The sequence below is a fragment of the Belonocnema kinseyi genome, chromosome 2 (assembly GCF_010883055.1).
Source record: "Belonocnema kinseyi isolate 2016_QV_RU_SX_M_011 chromosome 2, B_treatae_v1, whole genome shotgun sequence".
NCBI classification, from domain to species: Eukaryota; Metazoa; Arthropoda; class Insecta; order Hymenoptera; family Cynipidae; genus Belonocnema; species Belonocnema kinseyi.
In genome coordinates, this window is record NC_046658.1 from 90,370,012 (window position 1) to 90,395,298 (window position 25,287).

Sequence of the window (25,287 nt, forward strand, 5' to 3'; positions counted from 1 at the left end):
TTCAACATTTTACTTTTTTGTTGAAAATGCCTTTTTTCGGGTTTAAATCTCAATTGTTTTCTGGGCTGGGACACCGGGAATTTTATAAGACCGGGGAAAACAGGAAATGACAGTAAATTAATAGTTTATTAAATAATCAGTTGAATTTTTAGTTTTTCAATTATGATATGATTCAGTTTACAAAGCGAAAGTCGAAAATCTTTCACTTACAAATGTTTACGATTCGGATTCAATACAAAATTTAATAAATCCCCGTTTTTTCCAGTTTCCAAACATTTTTCCCCTGTTCGCAAACCTTGTTCCAGTAAATAAAATTAAAAAATTAAAACTCTAAAACTAAAGATTTTTCTATTTTAAATAATAAAAAATAAACTACAAATTAAAGCACTCGAAATGGAACTGTGGAATTTTGAACTTTTAAAATTGAAGTTTAAAAGTTGTGTAATTCTAAAAATTTTTATTCTAATGCTGAATAATTTATGCGTATACAGTAATAACTCTTTTCAAATAAACAATTTTAAAATAAAAAACTTAAAATTAAAATATTAAAAATTTTAATTAAAATTTAAAGCTTCCAAATTTAGAATTTTTAACTTTGATAAGCTATAGAATTCAAAGATTCAATTTCTAAAATATAAAAAAGGTTTTAAAAGATTTACAAAATTGTCGAAAATTACAAAATTTTAAGATTTTTTTTAAATTTAAATTTGATTTTGCATCCTAAAGTTACTTAAGTTTTGTCTACAAATAATAAGTATTCAATTGTTACTTATACATCAAAATTAAACTATTTTATTTACAAATTAAATATTTTTTAAATACACAATTCTATGTCAAACAATTTAGTTTCAAATTTATTAATTTTAAATATTTGTTTTCAGTTTACTTGTCTTAAATAAACAGTCAAATATTGCTAAATAATCAATTTTCTTTTCTTAATTCAAATATTAGAAATTGAGTGGGTTCAAAATTAAATATTTAAGATTGAAAAAATATTTTATAACAAATACACTATTTGAAGTTATTTTTAAGTTTAAAATATTTTATAAAATTTTAATCTGACATTTGAATTTTTTTAATGACTAGGACTGTCGAATTGAAACAGTAAAAATTTTACCGTTAAAATCTGTAAATTATTAAGTTTGAATAGATTTCGAATGTTTTTGTCAAATGAATTATTGTTCCCTTTTAATTTATTATTAATTGTTATTTTCAAGTTGAAGATACTTTTAATTTTTAATTGTTCAAGACTTCGAGACAGCATTTTAAAATTCTTTAAATTAAACATGTAAGCTTCAAAAAAATCAAAAATGGAAAATGTTTCAAGTAAAAGATTTTCGAATTACGCATTTTAAAAAATTGAGAAAGATAACAATTGACGTAATTATTTTTAAAAACTGTAAAAATCTAGCTTCGACACATTTTTCAAATTTTAGGTTCAAAAAGTTGAAAACCTCTAGAAAAAATTTTTATATCATATCAAAATCTTTACTTACGTAGAGTCATCGATTCCAGAACCATATAATGTGTCCTCTGCCTCATCTTCAACCCAAAAAGAGGTAGGGACCCCTACAGAAATTAACACTCTCAAAACCCCTTCACTTTAAATGGTATATCTCCCTAAATAATGCTCGATTCTTTATGAAATTTTCAGAGAATACTTTTGAAATGTTACACTTTTAGAAGATGTAATAAAAAAATCGATTTTTCAAAACCCAACAAGGTGGGGGGGGGGGCCTTAATAAAATTGTTTCAGAGAGACGATTATTAAACTTTTTGATTTTCATCCATACCCTTTTCATGCCCAGGTCGTTACCAAATCGGGTGTCCATCACTTCGGTTGTGTCTCTGAATCCGAGATGACCAATTGGATGAGTGCCTTTCAATCCGTAGCATTTAAAGACAACATTAAAGACAACGCCTCTAGTTTCGAAATAGAGGAAGACAACGACCTGTACTGCACAAGTGGCGAAGGAATTTTTTCCGTAAAACTAGTTGAAACCGATGCCTCGAAACTCTGTGGTCTTGAATCAAAAAACTACACTTTAGTCGTCGCAGCCGCGGAAATTAAACTCCTCGATAATGAAGTTCTCCTCTACACCTGGCCGTACAGGTACATTAGAAAATACGGTTACAAAGACGGATCTTTTACCTTCGAGGCCGGGAGAAAATGCGATTCGGGTGCAGGATCGTTTCACCTAGAGCACAAAAATCGCCAGGAAATTTTCCGATGCATCGAGTCGAAAATGAAGTTCATGAAGAAATTGCTCAGTGGTGAAACGAGTCCAAGTATAGAATGCAATGATGCTCAATTTCACGCCGCCTTATCCATGGAAGCTGGATCTCGATCTCCTTTACCGCCATCTCCAAACTGCTCTGGTCATCTGATCGACATCGATTTTTCCTCGTCATCTCAAAAACATCTGATCTCTTCGACTTCTAGTGTCGCCTCCACCACCTTGTTCAAACATCCGCCGCCAATTCCAAAACAGAAACCGTCAAAGCCACCCCGGAAGGCGATTCTCACACCCTTGGACAAGAAGTATCTTGAAATTGAGTTTCCGGAAGCGTCAACGAGTGGCAAATACAGAAGGTTACATTCAATCGCAACTCCGGATCACGACAATTCCAGCAGCACAACTTCCAAGGATGAGAACAACTCTTATGATCTCGTTGAAGTGAGAAGTGATGCCTGGAGGACTCATGGAATTGATAGGTGAGGAGATGATTTTATTTCTATTTATATGGGGTTACACCACTCTAGAGCACGAAAAAATAGGCATATTTCTGGAATTTTTTTTTTTTTGCTCAATAAAGAGATTAAACGAAATTTTGTAAAATGGGATTTATAATACTTGTAAAAAAAGTACAAAAGTTTTTTTTTTCAAATTCGTTCATGAAACAATGGCGGCTGCGCAACGGCGACTTTTTTTTAAGGGTCCACAGCCGGAAACCTAACTCCCGCAAGTTTTGACCTGGAATAAAAAAAAAAAAATTACACATGGTGCACTTTTGAAGAAAAAGTTTCAATTTTCATGAAAAAATCGTTATAAAATTGTTTATAAAAAAAACTATGCAATGTAAAAAAAATCCTACGTACATCGATGAAGAAAGAAACAGGGTGGCCGCTGGATCGGAAAACCGGGAAATGAGAGGGAATTGTTTTTTACCGGGAATTTGACAAATTTGTAGAAGAAAAATCTATCCACGTTATATTTCAGCAGTTTTTGCATAATTAGTTGCATTGTTATGTTTTTTAATTATGCTATTATTTAGCTTATAATACCTAATTCAAAATTTTTCATAACTCTTAAACTTCGATTTCAAAAGTTTAAAATTCAAGAGTTCCACATTGAGTGCTTTAATTCGTAGTTTATTTTTTATTACTTTTAATAGAAAAATGTTTAGCTAGAGAGTTCCAATTTTTTCTATTATTTTTTTTAAACTCTTCTCTACAAATAATAAGTGTTCAGTTGTTATTTATAGATGGAAATTCAACAATTTTCACTTTTTTTTTAATTTATATTTTGGCGTTGAAAAATAAACTGAAATCTTTTTTGGATGAAAGTTCAACTCATACAAAAAGTTGTCGTTTTTTATTAAAAATTCATCTGTTTTAGTAAAAAATTTAATATTTTTTGGATAAGAATGCAACTATTTAGTAGAGAATTCAACTATTTTGTTAAAAATTCATCCTTTTTGGTTGAAAAAATTCGTTTTTTTTTTTTATTGAAAATTCAATTTTTGTCATAGAAGCTTATTTTTCTGTTACAAAATTTCCGTTTTTAATCTTACAGAGAACTGGAATCTTTTGTGAATGAAAACTCAACTTTGTTTTTGTGATTAAAAACTCTTTAGATTTAAAATAAATTTCATATTTTTTGATAAAAATACAGCTATTGGGTAGGGAATTTAAAAATGTTATTAAAAATTCATCTTTTTCGATTAAAAATTGTGGAAAATTATTTCTTGTTTAAAAATTAATATTTTGATCGTGAAAACTCGACTAAAATTTTGTTCGACAGAAAAGTCAACTATTTTTGTGAAAATTTATCTTTTTTATTAAAAACTTCATCTGTTATAGAATAAATTTCATTTTTTAATGAAAATTCAACTTTTTGGTTAAAATTAATTCTTCTTTGGTTGAGTATTCAACTAATTTGTTTGAAACATTTGGTTGAATCGTTTTGTTAAGAAATCACTTTTTTGTTAAAGATTTATATTTTAAGTTGAAAATTCATCTCTTTTGTTGAAAGTTTAATTATTTTGTTGAAAATTAATCTTTTTTAATTGAAAATTAAACTACTGGGGTAAAAATTAAACCACATTGTTAAATATATATTTTCTTATTGAAGGCTTATGCCTGGTTGAAAATGTAACTGTTTAATGTAAAATACTTTTTTTTCGTTTGTTTAAAATTCCTTTTTTTCACTTGGAGTACTTTAATTTGCAGCTCAGTTTTTTATTATTTATAATGGAAAAATTGTTAACTTTAGAGTTTCATTTTTTAAACTTCACTGACTGTGAAAAAAGTTTGCGAACCGGGTAAAAACCGAGAAATTTTGTCTTTGATTAGAAGCGTCACCCTGTAAAGTGAATCAGAGAATTTTCGAAAAAAAATTCTCGTCAAGATCTCTTTTTTTATTTAACATCTGAATACAGGTCAAAATATCTCAAGTGTGCCAATTTTAAATCGATAGTTCTATTTTCAATGAATTTATACAGTTTTTGATTCGTTTTTATATCAAAATATCTCCCCTAAAATATTTCTGCAAAAAATGTATTTTTTAAAAAGTTAATAACAATCAAAATTCTTGATCATTTTTTTTCAAAAATAGATTACTCGCAAACGATTCATCGAAATTCAATAATTGAGTTATACAAGTTTTTGTTGCGAAGTATAATTTACGCTAAAAAATTTTTCGGTGTAAAAAACATTCTTTTTTGTTTAAATAATCGTTTGTTTTAAACAATTTAAAATTAATTACAAAGTATGGTGAAATTTTGATCCTAGAAGATTAATTTTCTGCCAAAAAAGTATTTTTTTTTAAATCGGTTGAAACTTTTAACCTAGTAGTTGAATTTTAAACCAAAAAAGATGAATTTTCAAGAAAAAAGTTTGTAGTTGGTATTTGAAATAATGATTTAAAAAATAATTTAAATTGAAAATCTCCATTATTTGAAATACCAACTACTAAATTTTTTAAATTGAAAATTAATCTTTTTTGGTTTAAAACTCAACTACTAGGTTGAATGTTTGAACCGCTTTGTTAAAAAAATACTTTTTCGGTAGAAAATTAATCTTTTTGATTAAAAATGTCGCTATAATCTGTTGAAGATTAAACTATTTTATTAAAAATTTAGTTCTTGGGTAGGAGTTTCATTAGTTCAGTTAAAAATTCATTTTTTTTTTGTTGGAAGAATTAGTTTTTTCGTTGAAAATTATTATTTTTTTATTCAAAACTAATCTTTTCAATGATAATTTGACTATTCAATTTTCCTTTGGAAATTCACATTTTTTTATACAAAATTCAACTACGTGATTGAATACTTAACCACTCTCTTAAAAAACAACATTTTAGGTTGAAGATTCCTTTTTTTCGTAGAAAATTTATCTATGCTTAATTGAAAATTAAACCACCTTATTCTTTTTTAGTAGAAAATTAATCTTCTTGGTTGAAAATTCATCTTTTCGACAAAAAAAACTATACCTGATAGAAAGTTGACCCGCTGGATTAAAAATTCATTTTATTCAACATAATTACTACCCAATTGTTCCCCAATTTCTTGGCTTAAAGTTGATTCACTTTATTAAAAAATTAATTTTTTTAAATGATGCTTCATTCTTTTAATTGAAAATTCATCTATTTTGTGGAAAAGTGAACTATTTTGATAATATTATTATTTTCTTAAATTAATCTTTTTAACTGAAAACTTAACCATTCAACTTTTGTTTGAAACTCAATTTTTTTAGTTAATAATGGATCTATTTTGTTGAAAATTCATTTTTTTTAGTAGTCACAAAAAAATCAATAAATTTTGAACTACTGCAAAAGACAAATTTTTTTCACCAAAATTTTCGAAATAGATTGTAGAACATATTGGAACGTGGAAGAATTCTTTCACAGGCAGAGAAGTTTAATTAATTTTCAATTGTTTAAAACAAACGATTATTTAAACAATAAAAAAAGGTTTTATTACCACCGAACAATTTTTTAACGTAAATTATACTACTTAACAAAAATTTTCATAACGCAATTATTAAATTTCGATGAACCAGTCGCAAATAATCCATTCTTGAAGACAAAAAATTATCAAGAACTGTGATTAAAAATAGAACTATAGATTTAAAATTGGCATACTTGAGATATTTTTACCCATACACATTTATTGAATTAAAAAACTGTCAATTTTCAATTTCAAAAGTTTAAAATTCAAGAGTTCCACTTGGGTTGCTTTCATTTGAAGCTCAGTTTTTTCTACTTCAAATGGAAAAATGGTTAGTTTTAGATTTCGACTTTTTAATTGACCGTGAAAAATACTGTTCCGAACCGGCAATTGTTGCCTTTGATTAAAACGGCCAGCCTCTAAATTGGATCAGAGAATTCCCAAAAAAAAAAAATTCTAATCCAGGTCTCCTGTTTCAAAGGGTTCCACACATGGAGAGATTGAATTCAGGGTCAGGCGAAGCGAAGAAAGAAAATGAGGATTCGCAGTACGAAACCGTGACGCCTCTTCCTCTCAGTACTCAGAGTTCAATCAGAAGTCAGATAAGTAGAGAACTTCCCACTCCAACTTCACCAATAATCCACAATACCCTCCCAAATAAAACCGACGAATCGGACTATGATAAGCTCCAGTATTTTGGAACTATTCACAAATCCGAACATAATCCTGCATACAGAACTCCAAATATTAATGTACCTCCCAAATCATTGGCACTTCCGCCCCCTGCCGAGGTGAGTCCGAATCAAAAACTGAGTGACTATGATATAGTCGATGACATGTATGCTGTGAGACTTGCGGATGACAGTCATTTAGGGTATGGAGTAATTAGGAAAAAAACGACAAACAGTAACGCAGAACCAGAACACAAGGTCTATAACGACTCTGAATATGCGATTGTCTCAAAACCTAAGAGAGTTTAAAACGCCGTTTTGTCCAAAAACGGTGTCTTCTTAAACCAATTCCAATGATTTATATTTTTATACAGTTTTTCTTTTTATCAAGTTCGATTTTCTTTCCTCGTACGAAAGCGAGGGAATGAAATAGAATTGTTAGGAATCTTTCTAGTTTTAGTTCTTTCCATGGTTTATTCTAAGGGATCGTTTATATTTTTATGATATTTTTTTTTAATTCTTCACGTTGATTATTCATTTTTAAAGGTTTTGCAACTTGAAATAGCGTTTTTCAATTTGAACATTTTGAATCTTAATGTATGGAATTTAAGGATGGCGACTTGGCCAGGAAATGACCAGAAATTAAATTTAAAAACCGTGAATTTACTTCTGATCGTAGCAAAATACGAGTTTTCATTATTTTAATAATTTTGGTCAATTCAGAAAAGTAACTTCTACTTTATTTACTTTTGCAGTATATATGAGTGAAAAATAATTATAGTTTATTTATTTTAGGACTGGGAAATATAATTTCTCTTGGAACAGGGAATTTTTGGCTTGGAAGGGGAATTTTTCAAAAGAATTAAAACTGGGATTTAGAAGAAAAGAATTTAAAAAATCCCTGTTTCAAGTCGAAATTTGTCACAATTTAAAAGTTCCTTCTTCCAAATTTTAGGAAAAGAAAGTACTTCAAGTAGTTAAAAGTTAATCTCTTTTTTTTTAATCCATTTTCGTTCGCTAGTAGATTAATAATTTTAATTGAAAATTCATCGTTTTTAAAAAATGTAACTACTTTGTTGAGAATCAATTTTTTGAAATAAAAATTTAACTATTTCAGTAGAAAATTAAACTATTTTTCTGAAAATCCAATTTTTTTGTTTGTTAAGAATTGTATTTTTAATGGAAAATTCAACTATTTGGTTGAAATACAATATTTTTTATTTAAAAGTTAAACTATTTTTTTTAATTCATGTAATTTGTGGAAAACTCGTTTTTTTTTGTAAAAAATTCATCTGATTTTTTGAAAATTAATCTTTTTGGCAGATATAAAATTAAACTATTCCAGTTAAGATTCATCGTTTCAGTTGAAAATGAATCAGTTTGGTTGAAAGTTATTTTGTTACTACTCAAAATTTAATCCCTCCACTTTAAGATGAAAATGGATCTTTTCTAATTTAAAATGTACCAATTTATATGTAAATTTGTCTTTTTTAATTAAAAATGCATTTGTTTCATTGAGCATTCACATATTTTGATTTTTTTAAAACGGCTTTTTGATAGAAAATCTATTAATCTTTTTATTGAACATTCATCGTTTTAATTAAAAATTCATTTCTTTAGTTGAAAAGTGAGCCTTTTGATTAAAAACTTGTTTCATCTTTCGTGAAAAGGATTTTTTTTACCACAAATTAAAATGCTATTCCAGTTGAATATTCCATAATTTTAGTTGAAAATTCATTTTTTGTTTTTTGACCGTAATGTTAATTATTCAATTTTTCATTGCAAAATGGTATTTTTTCGTTGAAAATTCGTCCTTTTTGGTTCAACATTGCTTTTCTTAACTTAAAACTTAATTACTTAAGTTTTTGTTGAAAATTTATATTTTTTCAGTAAAAATTATATTTTTTCGTTGGTTGAAAGTTTAACTATTTTAGTTGAAGATTCTTCATTTTAGTTGAAAATTCATCATTTAAGATGAAAAATACTTTGTTTTACCACAAATGTAATTTCCATTTTCTGTTGAAAATTGATTTTTTTATGGTTCAAAATTCAACTATCTGGTTAAAAATTTGTCTCCTTTCATTGAAAATTTAACTATTTCGTTAAAATTCATATTTTGTTTACAAATTCATCTTTTTGATAAAAAATTAAAGTAATTCAGTTAAATATTCATCATTTTAGTGGAAAATTCATCTGTTTGGTTTAATGCATAAATTGTCTTTTGCGACATATATGAATGTTACTTTTAGTTGACCGAGAAAATGGAAAAACTTGACCGGGAAAAAACTGGGAATTTTAAATTGTCCGCCAAATCGCCACCCTGAATTTGAAACATATAAAAACTTTTGAGTTTGAAACTTATTTATAGCCTTTCCAAGTTCAAACTTACAGTATTGTATACTTTTTTTTTTAATTGTGCGAATTCAGAAATTTGCATGCCTTCATTTTGAATATATGAAATTCAAAAAACGATGCATAAACAACGAGGTCTTGACTCACTGAAATCTACGTCCATACTGTTAGTTTTCTTTAATTGGAAAATGCATCCGCGGTAGCGCTTAAATCAGATTTCGAATTTATATTTTTATTTATTTTTTCTAAAATATAAAGTAGTATTTAGTATAAAGTTTCTATTAAATAAATAATACTTTATACTTTATTCTATACAATTTTAAAGACATGAAAGTAAATTTTGTTTAAATAATTATACATAAACATTGAATTACTTTTGTAAAGTTTTATCATTAACATAGATTTTTTAAACCTATTAGTTTAATGATTTTAAATAAAAAAATGTTACGTAACATTTTTAAACGTAATGATTATTAGAAGAATATTAAAATAATAAGTGCGAAAGTTGACTCTTTTTAAAGTTTTAAATATATACAAAAACTTGGATGAGTTTAAAAATTATTGCGATTTTATTGTGTGTACAGATTTCGAATATAAATAATAATATAATCATATTTTAAAAAAATTATATAAATTTAGAATTTTTCGAGGTACCAACAAAAATTAAGTTTTTTTGTATTTTTTTTTAAACTTGAAACAAATTTTTAATATACTTCTTGGGCGACTTCAAAATAGTCAAAAAATGCAAAATTGACGCCAGAAAACGTTGTAGAGCTTCTTTAAAGACAACGAGGAAATTACGTGTAAGACATTTTTTTTTAATTTGAAATCAATATTCAATTAATTAAATCTAAAAAAATATAATTAATTTTTTTGATATTTCAAAAACTTATAACTTTATCAGAAACTATTTAGTCTAAAACATGATTCTTATATAATATATTATCGAAAAGTGTACACATAAAAAATTGTCCAAACATCGTTTTAAGAAGAGTTACGTAATATATGAACGACGCCCAAAGATACAAAAGTCTTATCTTCAAATTTCCATAATTTTAATTCCATAAAGTAGCTTAATAGCTGATTTTTTCAGAGTTTTAATAGGTTTTCAAGTTAAAACGTTTAACAGTTTTATTAAAAATTTATGCTAGAGAAGGATTTTTTTAAATTGCTTCAGCATACATTTTATCTATTCGATTAGTGACAAGTTTGTAAGTATTTTTAAACAAATTTCGAATTATTTAAACTCTTTTTTTCCCTGCCAGATCATGAAAAGTTTGTATTTTCAGGAATTAATTACACAATTCATGAATGTTAGGAGGAATATTTTTTTAAATAGATACTGTAATTATTTAAACAATTGCTATACATTGTTAGAATAATTGAAAAATTCTTCAAACAAAAACATTATTCTCAACATTCACTTACTGTGTAATTAATCACAAAAAAGAATAATTATTTAAACAATTTAAAATTATTTAAAAAATATTCGCAAAAGTGTCACGTACAGAATACAATAAATTAATGTTGAGGTATTTAAAAAAATCCCGTCTTTGTTCTAAATTTCATGTGAAACTACTAATTTACATTTTTCGGGTAATTTTCCGGGCACAATACACAAAAAAAGGTTGCTGTGCCAAATTTAAAAGTTATGGAGTGGAAATTATTTCTGCCGATGCTTTATTTTAATTTGTTTACTTAAAGATTGTTCAAATCTCAATTTAAAGAAGCTCAATTATGAAAGTTCCCTTAGAATATTCCCTCTTCTTTATATTTATAATCATATCAAGACGAGTATTTTTCTTCAGTTTTACTTACGGAGGTTGAAGCTCGGAAAATGAACTTACGAAGAATCATTTTTCCTTTCGTCAGTTTACGAACGATGATAAGAACGACTGATCTAAACTCAAATCTAGTGCCTTAACTACGAGTTGTAATATTAAAGAGAAGGAACGCTTTGTGCAAAATATGTAAATGTAAAGTTTATTTAAAAAATGCAAAAGTACTGATTTAATTTAAATCGACAAATTTCCGTTTTTTTTTTTTATTAGGGACCGTTCAAAAACTGCATCACACTACCAGGAGGATGGGGATATCAGATTTTATGAAAAGAAATTTTCGAAATGCTTGAAAAAATTAAAGTTTAGTTATTTTTATTTATTTGTTTTTTTTTTTTTTTGACAAGTATAATTTAATTTTTAATTTCAATTTAATTTAAGTTTCAAATCTACATACAGACTTCACACGCTTTCTCCGTTTTCAAAAATTTCTCTTTTCCACTTGTTTTAAAGGCTCGAATCCCAGCGGAGTTAGAGATAATTTTTTTCACAATTTTAGAAATAAATATTTAAAAAATATTGATTCTAGGTCAGTAGACTAAAAAATTATCCCGAAGAAAATCCAACTATTTTTCGCTGAATGTTAATTATTTTTCATTAAAAACTCTTTTATCAAAAATTAATTTTTTTTAACTGAAAACTTAACTTCCGACTTTGATTGAAAATTGTTCGTTTTTAATTGAGATCTATCTATTAAATTTTTTATTGGGAATTCATCTGAAAATTTGACTATTCTATGATTTGTGACAAATTGATCATTTTGAGTTTAAAATTCAACTATTTGATTGAAATTGTATGTATTGTATTGTAAATTCGTATTTTTTAGTAGAAAGTTAATATTCTCGATTGAAAATTCAATTGCTTTTTTGAACTACTTTTTTAATCATTCTTTTTTTCTAAATTTATTTATTTATTTTTTTAATTCGGTTCTTGTTTTGTACAATTTTTTTTAACTGAAAATTTAACTTGTCGACTGTTTCCCGAAAATTGATTATTTTTAGCTAAAAATTCAATTTATGGTAGAAAGTTGATGTATTTTGTTGTAAATTCGTGTTTTTTAGTACCAAATTAATCTTCTTGATTCAAATTTCATATTTGGTGGAAAGTTGAAATGCTTTGTTAAAAATTCAGTTTTTTAGTTGAAGATCCATCTATTTTGTTACAAATTCAATTCGTCTTTTTGGCTTGAAACTTAAACAATTTGGTAGAAAATTAAAACTATTTGTTCCGAAAATTCATATTTTCGGTTTAAAAATTCCATTCTCGAGAAAATTCGTCTTTTTATTTTAAAAAATTTAACTATTTGGTTGAAAATTTATGTAAGTTTCATTGTACATTCATATTTTTGAGTAGAAAATCAATCTTAATGATTAAAAATTCTACTGCTTGGTTTAAAGTTGAACTACTTTGTTAAAAATTCAGTTTATTTGGAGATCCATCAATTTTCATAGAAATTTGTCTTCTTTCCTCGAAAATTCAACAATTTGATATAAAAATTATATTTTCGGATTAAAAAATTCAAATATTTTGCAGAAAATTTGTCTTTTTAGCATGAAAATTTAATGTTTTTGTTAAAAATTCGTCTCTTTGGATTGATAATTCCATTATTTTGGTATTATTTTGGTTAAATTGTTTTTTGGAAAAATTCGACTTTATTTTGATTTAAATTTAAAATATTTTTTTGGTTAAAATATCCAATTCTATATTTTTTGTACAGAATTAATATTTTTTTATTAAAAATTCCACTATTTGGTTGCCACCTGAGCTTCTTTTTTTAAAAGTTCATTTCTTTTTTTGAAAATGTAATTATTTTGTAAAAAAAAAAAGCTATTTTTGTGGAGAATTCGTCATTTTAGCTCAAAATCACGAAAATTTAGTTGATATTATTATCTCTCCTAAATGAAAAATCTTTCTTAGTTGAAAATTCATGTTTTTTCGTCGAAATTTTATCTTTTTTGGTTCAAAGTACAACTTGGCGATTAAAAATTAATCTGCTTTAGTTGAGGATTCAATTTTTTGGGGGAAATTATTCTTTTTTGGTTGAATTCAAATATTTTTCATTTAAAATTAAAATCGCTTGTTGAAATATTAATTATTACATTTCTTTCGTTGAGAATTAATATTTTTTGGAAAGATTCAACTGTATTTTGATTTAAAGTTAAAATATTTTTTGGTTAAAATATCCCATGCTATATTTTTTGTATAGAATTATTTTTTTTATTAAAAATTCATCTATTTGGTTCACAATTCAACAATTTTTTCGAAAATGTAATTGTTTTGTAAAAAGAAATAAACTATTTTAATCAAAAATCATCTCTTTTGGTGAAAAATGTAACTGTTTTGTTAAAAATTTGTCTTTTTTTTTTAAATGTAAAATTTGCTCTTTTGGATTTAAAATTCAACCACGTGGTTAAAATTTTTTTGTAAATTCGTCATTATGCACACAAAATTCGTTTCTCTGGATTGAAAATTCATATTTTTTTGGTAGAAAATTTCCAGATTGAAAATTCAAATTAAAAAATGCACAAAATTCGTTTCATCGTTTAAAAAATTTCACTATTTCATTAAAAATTCACCTCGTTCGCTTAAAAATTCAACTGTTTTATTAATTTCATTTTTAAAAAATGTATTCCCTTCTTATTAGGCTTTGAAGTCTGTAAAAAAATTATTATGGATAACGAAAGTTTTCAAAATCGCGTGACGTAGTTTTTGAACGCCCCCTTAAGTATTAAGCAAGTGCCTATATTTTTCGCAGAAAAAAAAGTTAGTTTCAAAAATTATCACTTTTTATAGCATCTACTTAAAACAATAATTAAGTGAGTATTCCCTGCGCAAAACTTCCATACTCTAACTATTACTTTAAGTGATGATTTAAACCAAATTCTACGAAATCCTATTTGATTCCGTGACTTTTCAGAAGTCGCTTTGCGTACTTAGTAAATTTCTTATAAATATTGTTGTTAATTGTTATAGAAATTCTGGTCTTAAGTATTATTATATCCCCTATCATGTAAAAAAAAACATTAATATGCAGTGCATAATGTATATATTATATATGTACGAAAACTATTCCTTTTTTTAATATAAACGCCCCATAATTTTGAATACCAGTTACTGAATTTAATCAAAGATTGGTGCATCACGTACATATTTTATTAAGTTAGAAATACTGGAATAGGTTTCAGGAACGACCAAAGAATGATTTCTAGGAATATCACCTTTGTAACACAAACAGCAGATGTTATAAATTAGTTGGATTCAAATTGAAATCGATTTCTCAATCTGTATTTTCGTCTTCTCCATAAGTAAATTAACAGCAGTGTCCTTTTAGTCCGGGCATATTGCCCGGACAATTTTTATGTGGATTTGCTCAAATTTCTAAGCGATATGCAATAAAATTCGAGAGAAAAAATTCCAATGCATTTTTGGGCCACCCCAATGTGCAGCCTGTTGGGAATGATGGTTTACCATTTCACCACCTGGTGTCGAAGACAGCAACTAGAAAGAGCAGGTACAATTTTAAAGATGTATTTTAATTTTGCATAAAAGTGTTTTTACGATTGTTTTCCTAAGTATAAAACAATGGATGATTACTAAAAACAAACCTTCAGACAAAAAATAGTCTTAGATAAAATTTTCATCTTATACAGTGAAAAAAACACATTTTTGTCAAATAGTTTAGAAAAAAAACAATTATTTCACTGCTTCATGTAAGTTTCAATGCTTTAATAAACTTTGATTAATGCATGTAGCCACAAATTTTATACAGATTATGCTAAGAATACGAATAATAGACGATTTTAATTTAAATACGAATTCTAACCTAACTTTTAGATCAGATTCTTAAATAGTTCATGTATAAATTAATAAAAATTTACTTTAAGTTCATTTTTGCTTCATAAAAAGTCCATTTAAGTTTATAAACTTTTGAAAATCAAAATGAATAAAATAATAATTATTTTGTTTCTTTGTTAGAAAAATATTTCTGCCAAAAATTTGTTTTTTCACTGTATAATATCTAAATTCCATCCAAAACGTTTCGTTTCCGATAAGGATTTATTTTTATTGTCCAATAAATACTTTAAACTCCACACCAAAAAATTGTTCAAATACTTTTATGCACAAATTAAAATGCATCTTTAAAATCGTACCTATTATTTCTAGTTCGGATTTTTGTCACCAGGTGGCGTATCACAGTGTAACCATGCGGAATAATGTGACTTAATAATTTCACTTTTCTTTTACTAAATTAACTTAAATTCTTTTGAAATATTTTATAGTATTTTTAAAGACACCGAGAAATTTTGAGTACATTTCAATAATCTAAAGAAATTTTTAAGATTTTAAGGTATTTTTAAAACTTGTGAGGAATTTTCAAGAGCTTTTAATTTGAAATATTTTTTAGGCAATTAAAGAAAATTCAAAGTAGTTTTTAAATTATTTAATTAACTTGAAGGGATTTCAAAGTGTTAGAAATATTTTAAGATGAAGAATTTTCTCGATTTTCAGAAGATATAGAACGACTTTACAGGAGCTATAATATTTTTAAATATTTTTAAGGATTTCACAGGGTTTTATAAAATTTCCCAGGATTTCAATGATTATAAGGGTTTTTAAAGCTCTCAATATACTTTGATACATTTTCCAGGAAATTTCGTCGGATTTCAAAGGATTTAAAACATTTGAAGAAATCTTAATAGATTCAAAGGAATTTTGAATTGATTTCAATAACTTGAAGGGATTTCAAAGCATTTGAAATATTTTAGGATATCGAATTTTCTAGATTTTCGGAAGATGTGGAACGATTTTACAGGATTGTAAAGTTTTGAGATATTTTCAAAGATTTTAACAGATTTTCGAGCATTTAAATTATTTTAAGGGACTTTAAAGCTTTTTCACTACATTTTCCAGAATTTCAAGAAATATCCTCATAGAAATTCACTGGATTTGAAAATATTTTAGTAGATTGCAAAGAATTTATTCACGATGATTAAGGTATTTTGCAGGGTTTTAAAGATTTGAAGATGTTTGAAATTCATTTTTGCAATTCACTCTGCATCATTATTAATTTATCCTGATTTTTTTTTTAATTCTTCGGAATTTTTTTAATTCACTTGAATGCTTCAAAATTTACTCAATGGTATTTAATTGACGATGAGGATCAATTGATCAAATAAATCAAGTATTTGAAATATCTTAATGTATTTTAAAACATTACAAAGAAATATTTGACTGATTTCAGTAATTTAATAACATTTCATCAAAGGAATAGAAATATGTGCGGGTATTTTAAAAGTTCGATTTTAAAGAATTCCCTAGAATTTTTTTCAAGCAATTTTAAATGAAATCTCTTAGAACTTTGCAGCACGTTATAATATTTTAATGGATTTCATAGAATGTATTCACAAAAAGTGAGGAATTTCATAGAGTTTCAAAGATTTCAGAATACTTTTTCATATTTTTTTTGCAATTCGTTTGAAATTCGTTTTTAATGTATCCCGAACTCACGTCAATCCTTTTGAATTTTTCTAAATTTACCCACTTTTATTTAATTCAAGGTATTTTTTAAAAGTTTTGATTTAATTCATCTTGAAGTCTTTTAAACTCACCTTAAATTTGTAGGCATTTCATCAAATTCTTTTAAATGCCATTTTAATTTTTCTAAACTCATTTCAAACTTTCTCAATTGAATACATTTTTGCATTTATTTAAATTGTTTTGAATTAACTTCATTACTTTTTGAAATTAATCTAAATTGACTCAAATTTTACTGAAATCAGTGGAATTTTTTCGATTCAAATTTTGTTTTGCAATTCCTTTGAATTCTTTTGAATTTACCTTGAATGTTCGTTAGTTTTTTTAAAAGAAATTACTAGGGTTTCAAAGATTTACAATTATTTCTTAGAATTCACCCTGAATTGTTATTAATTGGCCCTGAATTCTTATAAATTCTTCCGAATTCTCTTCAATTTTGTTAATTAACTAAAATATTTCTAAATTTACTCAATTTTACTTAATTCAACGTGGTTTTTAAAAAAAAAATTTTAAGTTTTTCTTTAATTGATCTTAAAGTCTTTTAACATCACCTTGAATTCTTAAGCATTTCATCAAATTCTTTTAAATTTTAGATTTTACTGAAATCAGTGTTTGTTTTTTTTAAATTATATTTTTTTCCAATTCTTTTGAATTCCTTTGAATTAAAATTTTTTTTTTATTCATTCGTTACTTTTTTGAAAAGAAATTAATATAGTTTAAGATATTTGAAGATATTTAAAATTATTTCTTGGAATTCACCCATACTTGTTATTAATTGACCCTTAGTTCTTATAATTTTTTTCGAATTCTCTTGAATTTTTTTAATTAACTTGAATGCTTCTGAATTTACTCAAATCTACTTAATTTAATGGATTTTTAAATATTTTTTGAAAGTTTTTATTTAATTGATTGATTAAAAATTTCATCCAATTCTTTTAGATTCCTGTGAATTTTTCTAAGCGAAAGTTACTGAATTCAATTACGGTTTTGCACATTTTTAAATTATTTTTCATTCATTTAATTTTTTTAATTCACCTTGAATATTGATCAATTTTATCAAATTCTTCTCGTTTGCCTTACATTCCTCTAAAATCATTTGAATTTTACGGAAATCAATGGAATTTCTTCTACGAAATTTGTTTCCAATTCTTCAGAATTTTAAAAAATTCTTTTGAATTTCAATTAAAATTTTTTGGAGTAATTCGTTACTATAAAAACAAATTTTTATTTTTTCAAAGATTTAAGGAGATTTAAAATTATTTCTTGGAATTTACCTTGAATTGTTATTAACATACCCTAAATTCTTTCGAACATTCTTGAATTTTTTTAATTAACTTGAATTATTCTGAATTTTCTCAAATCCACTTAATTCAATTGAGTTTATTTAATTTTTGAAAGTTTTTTTTAGTTAACCTTGAATTTGTATAAATTTCAACGAATTCTTCTCGTTTACCACACATTCCTCTAAAATCATTCCAATTTTACTGAAATCGGGGGAATTTTTTCGATTACATTTTTTTCCAATTCTTTTGAATTTAAGTTCAATTTTTTTTATTGTAATTCGTTAATTTGAAAAAAATTACTAGTCTTTTAAAGATTTGAAGAGATTTAAAATTATTTCTTGGAATTTACCCTGTATTCTTATAAATTCTTTCGAATTATCTTGGATTTTTTTAATTAACTTGAATATTTCCTAATGTAATCAACTCTACTTAATTCAATGGGGTTTGTTAATTTTTGTAAGTTTTTATTTAATTAGTCCTGAAGTATTTGAACGTACTTTAATTTTTTTATTCATCTTGAATTTTTATAAATTTTATCGAATTCTTCTAGTTTGCCTTACACTCCTCTAAAATCATTTAAATTTGACTGAAATCAATGGCATTTTTTCGATTAAATATGTTTCCAATTCTTTTGAATTTAAGTTAAATTTTTTCTAGTAATTCGTTACTTTTTAAAAAAAAAAAATCACTATGGTTTAAAATATTCAGAGGTTTAAAATTATTTTTTGGAATTCACCCTGAATTATTATTAATTTACTCTAAATTCTTTTGGATTTCCTTCAATCTTTCTGAGCTAAAGTTACTGAATTCAGCTAGGTTTTTGCATATTTCAAAATTATTTTCAATTCATTTGATTTTTTTTTAATTCGCCTTCAATTTTTATCAATTTCATCGAATTCTTCTCGTTTTCCTTACATTCCTCTGAAATCATTCAATTTTTGCGCAAATCAATGGATTTTTTTTTAATTTTAAAATTGTCTTCAATTCATTTGAATTACTTTTAATCCAACATGAATTGTTTGGAAATCTTATGTATTTATCCTCAGTTTTTCACCCTTTGGCCGCGAAAGAAATATCCTATGGGACTGTTAGGCCTGCTTTAGGTAAAAAATTCGAAAATTAATTTTTTAAACGCTGCTGTTTGTATTACACAGGAATTCGTCGAAAGGAATAAAGTCAAATAATGTGAATCGTATTATCAGATAATTATCTCAAATAGTTATATTTAATTTGTGACTGTATATCTTATATTTTAATTTTCTTTTGGTCACAAATTAAGTTAGTTGCTGTGCCAAAAGTCAGATATCGGAAAAAAATAGTTTTTCTCTAATTTTAAGGATCAAAATATTATAAATGATGTCATTTCAAATCAAAAAAACACATTATTTTTTATGAAAAATATTAAAATTCAAATAAAACCACTTAACCATGTTTTTTTTGCAATTGAATTTTTTCTGACCGTCGCTTCTTACCAATTTTTGAAAAATGATTGCATTTTAATGTCGGGATACCATTCTCTACAACTCTACTGTTTCCAATTTTGTAAGTAAATTTTTCTAAACATTTTTTTGACGATTTAGAGCCATTGAAGAAGCCATAGAAAAATTTACTTTGAAAATTGGAAACAGTAGAGTTGCAGGGAATGTTTTCCCGGAAAAACTGAACCGTCATTTACTAAAATGCAAAAAACATGGTTATAAAAAATATTTTTTATTTGGAATGGCATCGATTATAATATTTTGATTCTTAAAATCGTAGAAAAACTACTTTTTTCAGTCATCTGACTTTTGGCACGACAACTGCTTTAAAATAAACTATGGCAGAATATGAAAAGTTAAAACGCTCAAGATTTACGTTACATTTCTAAAGTTCTGTCGTTTATTTGCCAATGATATCGCCATATATTCGATTTAACGAAAAATAATTTACTTTATCTTAGTTTAGAATAGACTTGAAAATTATTATTTATTATAAGTCCCTTACTTTGAACATCTTTCTTCAATTATCTTCTTTGTCAATTTACGTAACCAGTGAATTTATTATTTATTGGGTGAACGGGCAAGTAAATCAAAAATGAAAAGGTGGTGCTATTTCGAACCTAAAATAATTTTCATTTAAGGTCCAATGTACCGATAATCAGACTTTGAATATTTTGAATATAAGATCGAAGAATCGAGTAAAAAAATCTAATAGATATATCCAAAACTTTGCTGAATACTGTACAATCTATTTTACTTAAGTTTATGTACAAGAGAATTTACATTGCGAACTTTTGTATGTTGTATAAAAAAAATTTTAATAAATTTTTATACCATTCTCAAAAGACTAGTTTTCATTATTTCCTATATTTTTCCGTCTCGAAATTTCTTCCTTTTCTTGTTTTCCAGACTTATCGATTTCCTGCTGCTTCAGTTTGAATTCAAACTTAAGTTTTTCCAGTGATACAGAGAGCTGTTCAGTATCTAAACAAACAAAAATGTAGATGCTTAGTTAAATTTTTTATTTATCATTTGTTATTTGACTATTACTCAAATCCTGCACGAAAATTCCCTGAAAATTCCAGGTTTTTTTTCAGATATCTCAAGTTTTGTCCAGGTATAATTTTTCAGAGTAAGAAGCCATTAAAATATTTCCCACCATTTAAAATAATGAACTCAGAAAATATATGCAGTTATGGGAGTTTGTCATAAATAATGGTTTTTTTCAGCTTTTGATGATTTAATTATTATGTTTAATTTATAAAGCTTTTATAATACGTACCAAATAAATCAATCTTAACCAGTATCAATTATCAAAAACATATGTGCATTTTTAACATAAAAAATAGCACTTTTCAAACAAAAATGGAATAGTTAAATTTTTGAGTTAAAATAATAAATTTTGCACACAAAAAAAACAACAAATTTTCAATCAAAGTGATGAGTTTTTAATTTTTACATCTTTAACAAACGAACTTTCAAACAATTAGTTTTATTTTCAACTGAACAGATCAATTTTCAAATAAAATGATAAATAGTTAACTGGAATAGTTGAATTTTGAATGAAAAAGATGATTTTTCAAACGAGCAGATTAATTTTGTACAAAAAATACCATTTTTCAACAAAATACATTAATTTTCAACAAAACTGTTGAATTCGGAACTAAAAAAAAATCATTTTTTAACCATAAATAAAATAGTTCAATTTGCAATTAAGAAAAGAACTAAATTTTAAACGACAAAAAAAAAATTTCCAAACAAAATAGTTAAATTTTCAATCAAAGTGATGAATTTTCAAACTAAATTGATGAATCTTTGACTGGAATAGTTAAATTACAAACGAAAAAAATTAATTTTCAACCAAAATTATGAAAATGTAATAAGTGCATTTTCAAGCAGATTGAATTGAAAAAAAAAATTCAAACAAGAAGATTAATTTCGAACAAAAATGCGATTTTTCAACTAAAAGAGATGAATTTTCAAATAAAATGATAGAATATTCAATTGTAATAGTCAAATTTTCAGGTGAAAAATTAGGAATTGTCAAAAAAATAATAGTAAAAAAGTTCCATTTTTAGACAATGTGATGAAATTTCAATTAAAATGATTCATATTCAAGTGCAACAGATACATGTTAAACCAAAAACATGAATTTTTAACAAAAGAGTTTAACTTTTAATCGAGTAGTTTTATTTTTAACCAAAAAAATCAATTTTCAAATAAAATGATAAATAGTTAACTGGAATACTTAAATTTTGAACGAAAATGATGATTTTTCAAACAAGAAGATGAATTTTCTACCAAAAAAGCCAATTTTTCAAGAAAATATATTAATTTTGCAACGAAAGTGTTGAATTCAGAACTAAAAAGATCAATTTTTTAAATTTCAATCAATTTTAAATAAAATTTAATTATTAAACCAAAAATATAAAATTTCAACTAAAATCACGAGAATATAATAGGCGAATTTTCAAGAAAATTGATTTGACACAAAAACTCAAACAAGAAGATTAATTTCAACCAAAAATGCGATTTTTCAACCAAAAGAGATGAATTTTCAAATAAAATGATAGAATATTCAATTGGAATGGTTAAATTTTCAGGTGAAAAATTAGGAATTTTCAAAAAAATAATAGTAAAAAAGTTCCATTTTTAAACAATGTGATGAAATTTCAATTAAAATGATTAATCTTCAAGTGCCATAGATACATTTTAAACCAAAAACATGAATCCAATCAAACTACTTGGTTAAAATTTCGTCTAAATTGTCAAAAATTCAATTTCTTTTTTGAAGATCATCTATTTGTTTAAAAATAAATTTCTTATACTAAAAATGCATCTAATCCAGTTTTGTTTGTAAATATATCTTTTGCAGTTCAAAATGCAATTTTTTGGATGAAAATCAGTTAATTTAGGTTGAAGAATCAACTATTTCGTTGAAAAATTGTCGTTTTCATTAGTGGAATTCAACGGTTCTTTATTTGAAATTAAAATCTTTTTTAGTAGCAAATTCAACTACTTAGTTGAAAGTTGAATTACTTTGTTCAAAATTAATACTTTATGTTGAAAATGTATCAGTTTAGTAGAAAATTAAACTAATTTATGAACATTCGTTTTTTTTAACTAATAATTTTAATTGAAATTAAAAAAAACTTCCATTTGTGGTTGAAAGATGATCTTTTTTAGTCGAAAATTCAAATATTTGCTTAAAAACTCATGTATCTGATTGAAAGTTCATTTTTTGGTGGAAATTTAATTTTTTAAGATTAAAAATACAAATATTTTGTTAAAAAATTTTGGCCGAAAACTTAACCAGTTGCTGAAAGTTTCAAATAATTTGTTCAAAATTCAGTTTTTTGGCTGGACTCATCATTTAGGTTTAAAATTCAACTTTTTGGTCGTAAACTAACTTTTTTGTAGAAAATCAGCATTTTTGGATTGGAAATTTTGGTTGAAAATTGATCTTGTTTAGTTGAAAATGTACCTTTTTGGTTAAAAAATAATTTGTTTAGGTTAAAGATGTAAATACTTTGTTAACAATTCGTCGCTTTAGTATAATTCACCTGCTTTTTTTATTGAAAATAAAAATATTTTTTAGATGAAAATTAAATTACTTTAGTTGAAAATTGATCCCATTGTTTGATAATATAATTATTTCGTTGAAAATTCGCTTTTCTTTTGGTCGAAAATTAAATTTTTAACTGAAAATGTAACTACTCCATTTTTTTCTAAAAAAGGTAATTTTTCAGTTCAAAATATAACTTTCTGGTTGAAAATAAGGAATTCAGACTGGAGATACAACTATTTTATTAAAAATTGGTCATTTTAGTAGAATTCAACTGTTTTGTCTTTGAAATTAAAACATTTTTTTAAATGAAAACTTAATTACTCCATTTTTTGTAAAAAAATATTATCTTAAATGTATTTTGTTGAAAATTCGCCTTTTAGGTTTGAAAATTCATCTGCTCTAGTAAAAATTAAATTTTTTGTTTAAAAATGAAACTACTTAGTTAAAAATGAACCTTTTTTGTTGAGAATTCAAGTATTTTGTTAAAAATTCGTCACTTTTTTATAGAATTCAACTTTTTTTATTCAAAATTAAAATTTTGTTTAGATGAAACATCAACTATTCCTTTTTCCATTGTGTGTATCTTCTTTGGTTAAAAGTTGAAATAATTGATTAAAAACCAGTTTTTTGTTGGAAAATTAAAAATTTTGGTAGAAAATCTAACCTATTTTTTTTTAATGTACATTTTTGTTAAAAATTAATATTTTTGGTCGAAATTGTTGAAAATTCTTTTGTTTCTCTGTTAAAAATGTATTTTGTTTAGTTAAAAGTGAAACTGTTTGATTAAAAATTAATTAATTTAGATTGAGTATTCAACTACTCTGTTCAAAATTTGTCGCTTTAGTAGAATTAAATTATTTTTTATTTAAAATTACAATCTTTTATGGTTGAATATTGAATTACTGAGTTTAAAGTTGAATTACTTTGTCGAACATTTAGTGTTTTGGTTGAAAACTTTCTTTATTGCAAATTCCTTTTTTTTTTAATTAATTCTTTAAACTGCAAATTTAACTATTCCATTTTTTTGTAAATTGCTTTTTTAAATGAAAATTCACCTATTTTATTGAAAATTGTTTTTTTCTGAGTTGGAAATTTAAACCAAAAATTAAATTATTCTATTTTCGGTCTAAAATTCATTCTTTCAAGTTGAAAATTCATCTATTTGGCTACTATTCATTTATTTCATATTGGCAAAATGTTAAAAATCCGTCTTTTAGGTTTAAAAATTCATGTTTTGGTATAAATTAATTCTTTTTTTTGCTAAAAATGCAAGTGTTTGGTTAAAAATTAATCTTACATTTACCATTGAGAATTAATCGTTTTTAGTTGAAAACTCAACCAATTGATTGAAAGTTAAACTAATTTGTTAAAAATTAATTTTTTTGGTTCAAAATTTATCATTTTAGTAAAAATTCACCTCTTGAAAATTATTGTTCGATTTTTAAATTAATTATTTAATCTAAATTAATATTTTGTCAACTCAATACGTTTTTTATAACAAAATTTCAATCTAAAAAGCTTTTAATTTTGAATTATTTGCGTGTTCAATTGTTATTGTAGTTCTTATGCACATTTACGATTTTCAGAGAATTTCCTGCGTAATTAAAAAATTGTATTTTAAAATATCCTATATTTAATGAAAAGGGGGTAAGTTTTTCAAAAATCTTAAAGGATTCGTGTCAAAATTGCAAAAATAATTAATTTATTAAATCATTTAAAATCTGTTACCCGGCTCTGATGATTCATTTGATTTTTGCTGCTGCTGAACATCGAGGAGAACTTCATTCGTGATAATCTCCAAATAACCTTCAACGTCATCCCGTATTCTGCGAACATGTTCGCCTTTATCCTTAAGAATTTTTTCGATGTTCGTTGTGCCTTTCTTATCACAAAACCAGCCTAAATTGTCAGCAATCAGATGATTGTTTTTGCACCCATCGCAACGCACGATCACAACACCCTTTTCATAACCTAACTTTGAAATGGTTTTACTGTTCCTCGTTTTACATTTTTTGCACGTGAAGGATAATTTTAATCTTCCTTGTATTTGAGCTAGGGGCTGTTTTTTACACGTATTCTCCTCGGTTTCTAGACTAGGTTGCTGTTGCAGCCTCGAACCACACAATCTTTGTTGACTAAAAGTTATGCCACGAGAGAATAGAGTTGAATCAATTTTTCTGGGATTTGTACACTGTTTTTTAATCAGCTTCGAGGCTAGACTTCCTCTCAGTGAGAAAACTCTCCGAATAAGGAACATTATGTACTTTTATTTAGGTGTAACACTTTTTATTTGAGGAGAAAAGAGTAATTTTGCTGAGATAACATAACCTCTTAGATGAATAAAACTTTGATGGCTGCCAGAGCTCTCCGCAGGTCACAGGATCATGGACACAA

General features: G+C 25.5%; 2 protein-coding genes across 3 annotated transcripts in view; one reads left to right on the forward strand and one right to left on the reverse strand.

Moving 5' to 3' along the window:
• The window catches only part of LOC117167509 (docking protein 3), a 20,438-nt gene extending 12,732 nt beyond the window's left edge, over positions 1-7,706 (forward strand). Inside the window, exons 3-4 of the mRNA XM_033352507.1 lie at positions 1,809-2,716; positions 6,650-7,706. Coding sequence (XP_033208398.1) covers positions 1,809-2,716; positions 6,650-7,148 — 1,407 coding nt within the window. The 3' untranslated portion in view covers positions 7,149-7,706. The remainder of the gene's footprint in view (positions 1-1,808; positions 2,717-6,649) is intronic.
• LOC117167510 lies at positions 2,849-25,287 on the reverse strand. 2 transcript variants are annotated; one of them, XM_033352508.1, is made up of 3 exons: positions 24,622-25,287; positions 20,160-20,309; positions 2,849-2,975 (listed from the first exon to the last, which is right to left on the reverse strand). In XM_033352508.1, the coding sequence occupies exons 1-2, from the start codon at positions 25,148-25,150 to the stop codon at positions 20,173-20,175; spliced, it is 666 nt and encodes a 221-aa protein (XP_033208399.1). In that variant the 5' UTR covers positions 25,151-25,287; the 3' UTR covers positions 2,849-2,975; positions 20,160-20,172. The 2 variants fall into 2 exon arrangements, with proteins under 2 accessions (XP_033208399.1, XP_033208400.1); XM_033352509.1 differs by lacking the exon at positions 2,849-2,975 and having other exon boundaries at positions 19,794-20,309.

Coding starts and splice junctions, on each gene's coding strand:
- LOC117167510 (XM_033352508.1), bottom strand. CDS start 25,150: ATGTTCCTTATTCGGAGAGTTTTCTCACTGAGAGGAAGTCTAGCCTCG. Junction 20,310..24,621: donor AAATGAATCATCAGAGCCGG/GTAACAGATTTT, acceptor TTGTTTGTTTAG/ATACTGAACAGCTCTCTGTA.